General features: G+C 40.3%; 1 protein-coding gene across 1 annotated transcript; it reads right to left on the reverse strand.

The window, feature by feature from the left end:
• Positions 1 to 276: 276 nt before the first annotated feature.
• Positions 277 to 8,163, reverse strand: LOC120548513 (max-interacting protein 1-like). The gene is made up of 6 exons (XM_039784791.1): positions 7,818 to 8,163; positions 6,631 to 6,733; positions 6,350 to 6,379; positions 4,843 to 4,957; positions 2,398 to 2,569; positions 277 to 2,247 (listed from the first exon to the last, which is right to left on the reverse strand). Exons 1-6 carry the CDS (start codon positions 8,044 to 8,046, stop codon positions 2,084 to 2,086), a joined length of 813 nt encoding a protein of 270 aa, XP_039640725.1. The 5' UTR covers positions 8,047 to 8,163; the 3' UTR covers positions 277 to 2,083.
• Positions 8,164 to 8,728: the final 565 nt, after the last annotated feature.

The raw sequence follows: 8,728 nt of genomic DNA on the forward strand, positions 1-8,728 counted from the left end.
TACAAGACATCCACTTTAATTAATTTAACATTAATGGTAATTGGGTGGTGATGGCACAGTGGATATGACCCATGCCTTTGGTGTGGGAGACCTGGGTTCAATTCCCCCTGCGATACATCAACCAATCAACTATCCCTGAGCAAGACCCTTAACCCCTAGTTGCTCCAGCAGCGTGTGACCTCTGACATATATAGCAATTGTAAGTCGCTTTAGATAAACATGTCTGCTAAATGACATGTAATGGTAAGCTTAAAAAAAAAGACATTGCTTATTGTCTGCGTGGTAGAGGTTTATTCCAGGGAAAGTTTCAGGAACTGTAACAAAGTACTAGCAGGGGACCAGCAGCACATATTTTGCAACAAAGTCACCTTGGATGGCTGATTAAGCATGAGAGAAAACATTCGGGGGTGTGCTTTGACATACTTCCTTAACAAGTCTTTTTCATAGTGCATTTTATAGTTTCCCAAACAGGTTGGGGGGGAAAAAGACCTGTAACAAGGAACTTTGTGCAAGAGTCATATACCCATGTTAAGACACAATTTGGTGGTGATCTCCTTAGGACTTGGACCAGGAAAATGCAGATAAATGATCATATTGAAATGTGAAAAATTTGGTTTCATGGATTCCAACAGGTCAGCAGTGCAATTCTGTGTCAGATATACATAGAATTATTAATGGGGTGTCTCCAAATTTCAAAGATTTGAACTTTTTTTGTTGTTGCTACAATACATAAAAGATACAGTACTAAACACTGAAGTATAAACCAAAATTAGTATTCTGTAGTGTTAATGTTCATGCTACAGACATTTTTTAAGACTTGTCAATCCAAAGCACATTACAACATGATTAGACAAGCTACATTCAATACACATGCACCATAGCTTTTAAAAAAAAAAAATCAATTACAATCGTTTTAGTGCTCAATATTAAAACTGATACCATTACTGGAGCAAGTGGAGAACTAGCAAAAAGCAATTTGGTGTTGGACGGACAGAATAGTGTTCTAAACACAGCCAACATTAAGGATATGATAAAACTAGATGCTTTATTGCTTTCAGCCTTGTGCTTGGATAAGTGTGGGATAGCTTATTACTGTCTTTATAAAATTGCATTTGCGCACAATATGAAAGAGATGTGATTCATTCAACAAAACATTGAGTAAACCTTTAGCACTGCATATGCTTCTGTGGGGCTAAATTTAATGTCATGTAATTTGGTAAACTTGTTAAAAAAAAAAAAATTTGAAAAAAGTTCAAGCATGACCAAGATCTAGCTAGAGTAAAATTAAATATACCAAAAATAAATACTATAATCATAATGCAAAATAAATTAGAATACCAAGGGTGGACTACACCACCTGTTTGGATATGACTGTATTTCAGTCAAGAGAAGGGACGCCACATGGATCAGTGATGGTTGGTTGTGGGTCCTAAAGCAGAGGTTATAGGAGTGTAATAAACATTTTGGAATGCAGACATTGTAGCCCTTGTCACCGGCTTGTACACTGACAAGAAGTGATGTCTGGATATGCTATCCGAAGAAGAGGGGGTATGTTTTTACAAGGCAAATGGAGCAAACGTTCCCAATGATGAGCTTGTAGCTGGTATAGGGGTTTTAGTGTTTTTGCTGGTTTCAGAGGATTAACTTGACTAAAGGTAGTTTCCCCTCCAGTGTTGGACACTGGTGCGATCATGGGTCCTCTACAGGGTCAGTATTGATTGCAGGTATGGTTGATTCAAGCTGGTAATGGGTTAAAGGTCATTTAGGTGATTGGTTAAGTCAACTCTGAAAATGAGGAAACTGTATATTGCCAGAGAAGTTAAATTTGAGGCTGTTGTCTAAAATGTTTCAGACTGATGTAGAGGAGCCCCTTGGCTTTTCAAAGGTTTAGGCTGAGTTGAACTTAAGGCTGGTTCTCAGGGTGGAGTAGACGTTTCATTTGTCAGGTCAAAGGTGGGATTGAGGCTGGTTCTTCTGAAGACAGTTAACCTAAACTGCAAAGGGAGAATGGAGCTTTAGGCTGGTACTTTAAAGGTGAAAGCCATAAAAGACTGCAGCTGAAGTGAAAGTATAGGCTGGTGCTTTAAGCAGAGAAAGCCAGTTTTAGACTGCATGTGGAGTAGCCTTCATCACTAGCTGAGCTCTGCCGGCTGCTGTGGTCATCCAGGTCACTTGCACCACTGGTGCTTACACTGTCCATTTCTCCATGGGAGAACTCAGTGCTTTCCACATCAACTTCAATCTCCTCTGCACAAAAACAAAAGGAATTAATACAGATTAGTTTTCTGCATCATGCAAGTTAAAATATTTGAAATTGTGCTTGCCTTAAATGTTGGCGAACCCTAACGATACTAAAAGGTGTGTCCTTGGATAAAGGCTCTGATTCAGAACACTGACCTTTGTCAGACTCTGAGCGGTCAGAGTCCATGCGGGAGTCCACGCTGTCCGTACGGACCCTCTCCCTATCTCCGTGAGTCTGCAGCTGGGATAGCTGCCTCTGCAGGTGCCTCTGCTCCCTCTCTAGGGTCTCCAGCTGGTGCAGACTCCTCCGATCCATCTCTTCAAGTTTCTGAATAAGAGGAAAATGCAGAAGAGTTAATTGTATTGTTATGTACAGGTAATCAAGTGTGTGTGTGTGTGTGTGTGTGTGTGTGTGTGTGTGTGTGTGTGTGTGTGTGTGTGTGCGTGCGTGCGTGTGTGTGTGCGCGCCACATTGGGTGTTTACATTAAATCCCACCATCATGACAACATATTACATACATGAGATGATGGTGAACTTGTCTCTTGTGCATGTTAATATGTAGTTGTTTCTGCTGCAAATAGGATACCCCCTGTGCCTTCTACTGAAATATTCAGCATGGTTGGATTCTAGGAATAGCTGTCTGTCTGTGTGATGTGGATATAAGTGAAAGATGACTTGATGCAAAAGGCAGTGTAATTGCTTAGGTTTTGGTGTACAAATGAACATAAAGGTCATCTTGTCCTGCATGCAGAAACATTAATTATTTGCCTTCTTAGCTTTAATTTATTTAACTTCCCCAGCTTGGACATTGATTTTAGTTCATTGTGGTGTTCAATAGTTATTTTAAATAAAGCCTGTATACGTCAAACAACACACAAACCACTTGCTTAAAGTATGTCTAAGAAGCTTACAAATAACCAAACTAACCCTAATCCAATCGCTTCACACCAATCATCGCATCTGATCGTGCCATTAATTAAAAAACAAAACAAATTCATGTAAGTACTAACATTTTGTATGCAAGCCAGTTTTTGAACAATATTTACTGCTGGTGGGAAAAAACAACTGTTGTGGTATCTGTACAGCTGGATATACTAACACAAATATTGAAAAAAAAAACTGACTGTAGTTCACAGTGACACATGTTGTATTGTATCAGTTGCCATGCATGGTTTATTTCCTGAACCATTTTACATGAAGGCACAGAGTGATGTTTGAAGAGACGTGCATGTTTCCCACAATCAAAAATGCAGTAAAATGCCAGTTTTTATGAGGGAGTTTGGTACAGTGATGCTAGTGAGAGTAGCACTTATTCATGCTTTTCCTGTTGCACAATACAGGGTGTTTTCTTTCTACTTTTTGCTTCCTGCTGCCATAGCTTCCTGCTGCTTGCACCTACTCCGCCCTTTTACTCATCCACACAACCTCTGGTTCCAAAAATACAAAACCGCAGGATTCAGGGCCCACATTTCCTGGACTTTAAACAGGCAAGTCTGAAGTCAACAGATGACATCACACAGACACACTCCCACAGACTGTTTCCAGGATTGCTTTCATATTTCAGGCTTCAATCATCCCTCAACTGCTTCCCACTGCTGGAGCCTGCAGACTGGGTTTAAGAAAATCCAGTATTTCCCCCAAAATATCTTATCTGGCTTAGACTGTAGCCATCAGGGGAACCAAAGTATTGAGTCTTGGATGCTTTGATGCTACGGAATCATTTGTGCAGTTCTAACAACCAGGACAGTGTACTATTTACATTAACAAAGTATGAAAGACAAAAGACCTAATCAAAGACTCAACAAGGCTTAAAATCAGAAAAAGGACAGCCCTGGCAACAGGGAGATTTGTTTAAAAGGGGAAGAAAAATAACCAAGCAGCAACCATAATGTCCTAATGCTGAGGCCAAAGTACATTAAAGTGTAGTTCATCTAACAGTTCTGAGGAAACTGACTGCATGAACGTGCCCAGGGAAAACCACTAACTTTCTGTTGTTGTAGTCAATATCTCATTTACCCACTTCTAATGTGAGGTGATTGAGTGACAGTTTAGCACCAAATTGGTCTCAGCTTGCCATAAATCATGTGTGTGCTATCCTTAACCTTTTATATTAGATATTGAATGAACTGAGCCAAAAAGTTCAAAGAAGTGGGAGTAAATCCAGGTCCAATTCCAAAGGTCAAATGGATTTCAGGCTAAATATTGAGCTGCCTATGTAGACAGTGGAGCTCCACTTCGATTACGCCTGATGGACAGTAAAGTATCACAGCAGCTTGTACCTCGAGAGGAAACCAGAGGCTGTGGGCCACCAAGGGTGAGAGCTAGGAGACTAAAATACACTTATGTTCTAAAAAATAATTGACATGTCGCAGTAGTAAGTCTGTTGTGAAAAAGGACAATTTCAGCATGACGACTCTTGTGATGTTGCTACTGCTACTTTCCCAAACTAGCATTACCAACTATTAGCATGTGGCCAGTCAGGAAAAAGAAGCAGTGAGAATAGTATGTTGATATGTTTGGGTCATTACTTTTGAGCACAAAATTGGACAGAAATCAGCCCTTAATCCCATGATGGTACCATACAACAGGGACTACCACACCTTGATATGTGCTTTGGCCTTGTTGAGCAGTCCCAGTGTGGTGTGCCGACTGCAGTCGGGTCCCAGAGGGATGAGGGACTTCAACCTCTCCAAACACAGGCGGAGATGTGCTCGTCTGCGGGAGGAGACACAGTCAAGACGGGTCATTTCTCTTTTGAGACAGCAAACATGGAGTAATGTGCATCGTGCGACAATTATACAGACATAAAAATGTATTTCCAGACTAATGTATTCTTGTAATCTTCACTGATGCTGATTAAATCAGATTATAATATTTCCTTCTTATCCAATCTGATTAGTTCTGTAATAGTTAAGGCAAACCACTGTTTGATTGGTCCTGTTAAATTCTAATTATGATAGCATTAATCCATCTGTGATAAGCAATGTAACAGTCAAGGTATTCAGGCACTTGATTTATCTGTTTATCAGTTTTGCCAGTTAGCCAAGCCATCTGACGCCTTTGCAATTACACATGGATCTGTCTGCCCCCCCATTTAAAAAGCTGCTGAGGTCAGCTCGATACTCTGTTTCTGATCCACCGAGCCCTCTGGGCCTGTGGTCTGAACGAATGCAGAAACTGGCAAAGGACACTCACTCTCCTTTCAAATAATGGAGAAAAATGTAGGTCGAGTTGTGATGTCATCTCTTCTCTCTGCATTGGCCACCATTTTGTTAAATAAAATAGCCGGATGTGAAATAAGCCTTGCTCGTGAAGATGCCCATTTTCTCATCACTTAGTGCATCTCTCAAACCAAGATTCTCACACACATGAGTTGAAGATTAGCTGGGCATTTAATTTTAGGATAAATGTGTCCTGACATTTGTGCCATGCTCAAAGCGGTGGCCCTTTCATCCTGGAGCAATAGAAGCAAGCTGCTGTTACATTTGCAGCTGAGAAACATTCAGGAAGGAGCCCTGTTGTCTGGAAACAGACGGTTCCCATTTGCTGACTGGGGAAATGTCTGTATGTCCTCTAGGAACTGCTGCTACTGAGGCTGCATTGCACCTCCCTTCTATTTGCCTTGCAAAATGCACACTGCCATCATACAACATTGGGGGAATTTCCAAGTTGTTGATAAAAAAATGTCTTTTTGGATGATAATAGACTGATTCATAGGCCTGCAGTGCATCTCGTTTTGAAATGGTATGCACCAAGATATGCAAACATGGCAGAATGGAGAAAGCTTGTGGTTTATCAGCTTGAAGCTCCATTTTGAGACAGCTGGCTCTTGAGATAGACTCCCTGTGTACCTCATTTGCTAAAGCAGTTAAAATGCTGTGGATGCTGTATTATTCTCTCCCTCTTCTGTTTGAATTTTGCACAAACTGTAAATTGTTATGCACAAAAGTCAATTGAAGTAAGATGGCAGTAGAATTCTAAGATGACTACCTACCGTCTCAACATTTCACTATCTTCATCATGTCCTTCAGTGTAGTCTCAACCTTTCAGTACTGGCTTTGTCACAAACATGCATACAAATGACCTCTTCAGTCTTGTTTAACTCACCTATTTTTTTCCAGTTCATTGTGTGCGGACCTGTTGATGTAATATATATATAAACAAAAATGTTACACAAGTCTTAATGGTGCAAAATGCAACATATTATATGTACAAAACAAATTATGCAATGATAAAATAATCATGCTATACCACAATACTGATAATGTAATGGTCATAATAATTTTAGTGATTGTGCATCATGTAGATTTTAAAATATGTTCTCAAATCCATGCATAAAGAAAGACAAACATGGTATTCACATCTACTACATTTAATTTAGGACCTACCTATTGTGAATATTGTCCAATTTCTTGTTCTTGAATTTACGCTGTTTCTGATGATGTGCAGTCTGGGCCACAGGGTAAGTTGAAGCATAACCATGCTCACATTCTGGTGATGAAAATGATCAAGAGGATTAAAAAGAGGATTGTACAGTTTTTACAAATGTGTTCCAAGCTAAATGCTTCATGAGGGCTTGGATTTGCATGATGGATGTGGCCTTAATTGACCCGAATTCTAAATTACATTTAAATATGTGGCCGGTGGCAACACATCCATGGAATTAAACTAAAAAAATTAAAACTCAGTGTAATAGACAGACAATCCTTCTCAGCAAATGCAAATATCAATACACTCATGCATTAGGCTGTATGTTTAAAGGACGCATTTCTATTCTACAGTTGTTTAAAAATGCCTACAGTTCCCATGAACGCTCCTTCCCAGTAACATAGGACGTCAGACGTGAACCTGCGTGTGATTGGCAATCTGCAGTGACTCGCGCTGGGAACATGTGTGCCGACCAATGAAAACTTTACAATTTGTTCCATGTGGAAACCATGTGAACAACACATACAAGGAAGAAGCAGCTGCTTCTGAAAATGATAGGTGGGCTTTCAATTGGAAATATTTAGAGAAAATAAACTCAAACTCGCAGTTTGTATGTGCAAGACGGTCCTTGAATGCTATATTTTCAAGTGGATGCATGAGATATTTTAATGGAATAAGCGTGAAAGGAGCTGGGATCAACTGAGATAAAAGATGAATTCGAAAATTAGGAGTCTTAAACATCATACATTTCTACATGAATTAACCTAAATGTGCATATATGCAAAGCCTATTTAAAATAATGAATGAATCGTGCGTATTCAGTGAAATCTCCCGGTCTGTCAAAGACCAGTTTTGGTCAGAATGGGAGCAGAAGATCATTCAGCTGAAGGCTATTGTTGCAATAAAATCTCTCTCTGGCAATACGGTTTCGTTCTGAATTAAAAATGTAGGCAATTTTTCGATTTCTTTTCAATGGATGATATTTTGTGTGTTAGGTCGATTCGACTAGTTTTTCAGTAGCAGGTGAAATATAATTGGCTGCTGTCAGGCTCTTCTGTCCGCTGCGCGTCTTTTGTCGCCTTCGCCTCTATTGTTGTCTGCTCGGCGCATTACGTGTTAATATCCCCTACTGCCCGTGTTTACTTACTTCCGTTGTTCTTGTCGATATTTTCTAGGTAATTTGCTGCATCGAGCAGCACTTGCACGTTCTTCATGAAAGTGCCGATTTGGTCCATTGCGGAACATTTGGAGTATAAAACGTCGCTGAAAGAATAGTCGGACAATTCTCCGAAATCCTGCTGGTCCATTGAAGCATCAGACTCCGACAGAACCTCTTCGGGTTTCAGCTCGCTGTGCTGTCGCATGTACTTTACCATTTTCACTTTTTTTGGGGGGTGGGGGGGACTTTGACAAATAAGCAGCGCTGAAAGTGCTCCTTGTCCCGTCTGTGCACTGAGCGGATGACTGAAATGAACTAGGCTCGATGGAATTGCAGTCCTTAGCCTCAGCCACTTGCCCTACTTGGTGGATAATCCCTCCCACTAACGCATGCACATTGCATTCATTGTCAACTGTGCCATAATAAATCCTCATTATCAATACTGCAGGAGAGTAACACATAACACAAAAAAGTGCCAGCTTTCATTTATAACAACTGCTTTATTTCACTTGAAACATACTTATAATTTTTGACAAATAAGAGCTGCCTTTCACGTGCACCCAGTTCTTCTGACTGTATGTGAACAGACTTTAAAAGTGAAAAGCATCAGTAGACAGCAGGTCTAATCAATAGTGCAACCTGGTTAGCAGAGACAGGGAAAGGGTTGGTGCCTGATGTGGTAGGCTACTTTAAGGGGATTTGCTTACTCCTCACTGTTAGGAGCATTAGGAGTTTTCCCCTGGGTAAGAATGCAATATATTCATATGATTTTAGAGGTAGTTTGAGGTTATTTGCCTTCGATAATACCATTGTTTCACCTATCTTTGCCTTTCCAAAAGTCTCTTGTTTTCCCCTCAGCTCCTCCGGGTGTGTTGTATAGTTCTCCAGTTCTGAAACAA

The sequence above is a fragment of the Perca fluviatilis genome, chromosome 19 (assembly GCF_010015445.1).
Source record: "Perca fluviatilis chromosome 19, GENO_Pfluv_1.0, whole genome shotgun sequence".
Classification (NCBI taxonomy): domain Eukaryota; kingdom Metazoa; phylum Chordata; class Actinopteri; order Perciformes; family Percidae; genus Perca; species Perca fluviatilis.

Coding starts and splice junctions, on each gene's coding strand:
- LOC120548513 (XM_039784791.1), bottom strand. CDS start 8,046: ATGGTAAAGTACATGCGACAGCACAGCGAGCTGAAACCCGAAGAGGTT. Junction 6,734..7,817: donor TATCGACAAGAACAACGGAA/GTAAGTAAACAC, acceptor TTTCATCACCAG/AATGTGAGCATGGTTATGCT. Junction 2,570..4,842: donor AGGCCAAAGCACATATCAAG/GTGTGGTAGTCC, acceptor CCTCTTATTCAG/AAACTTGAAGAGATGGATCG.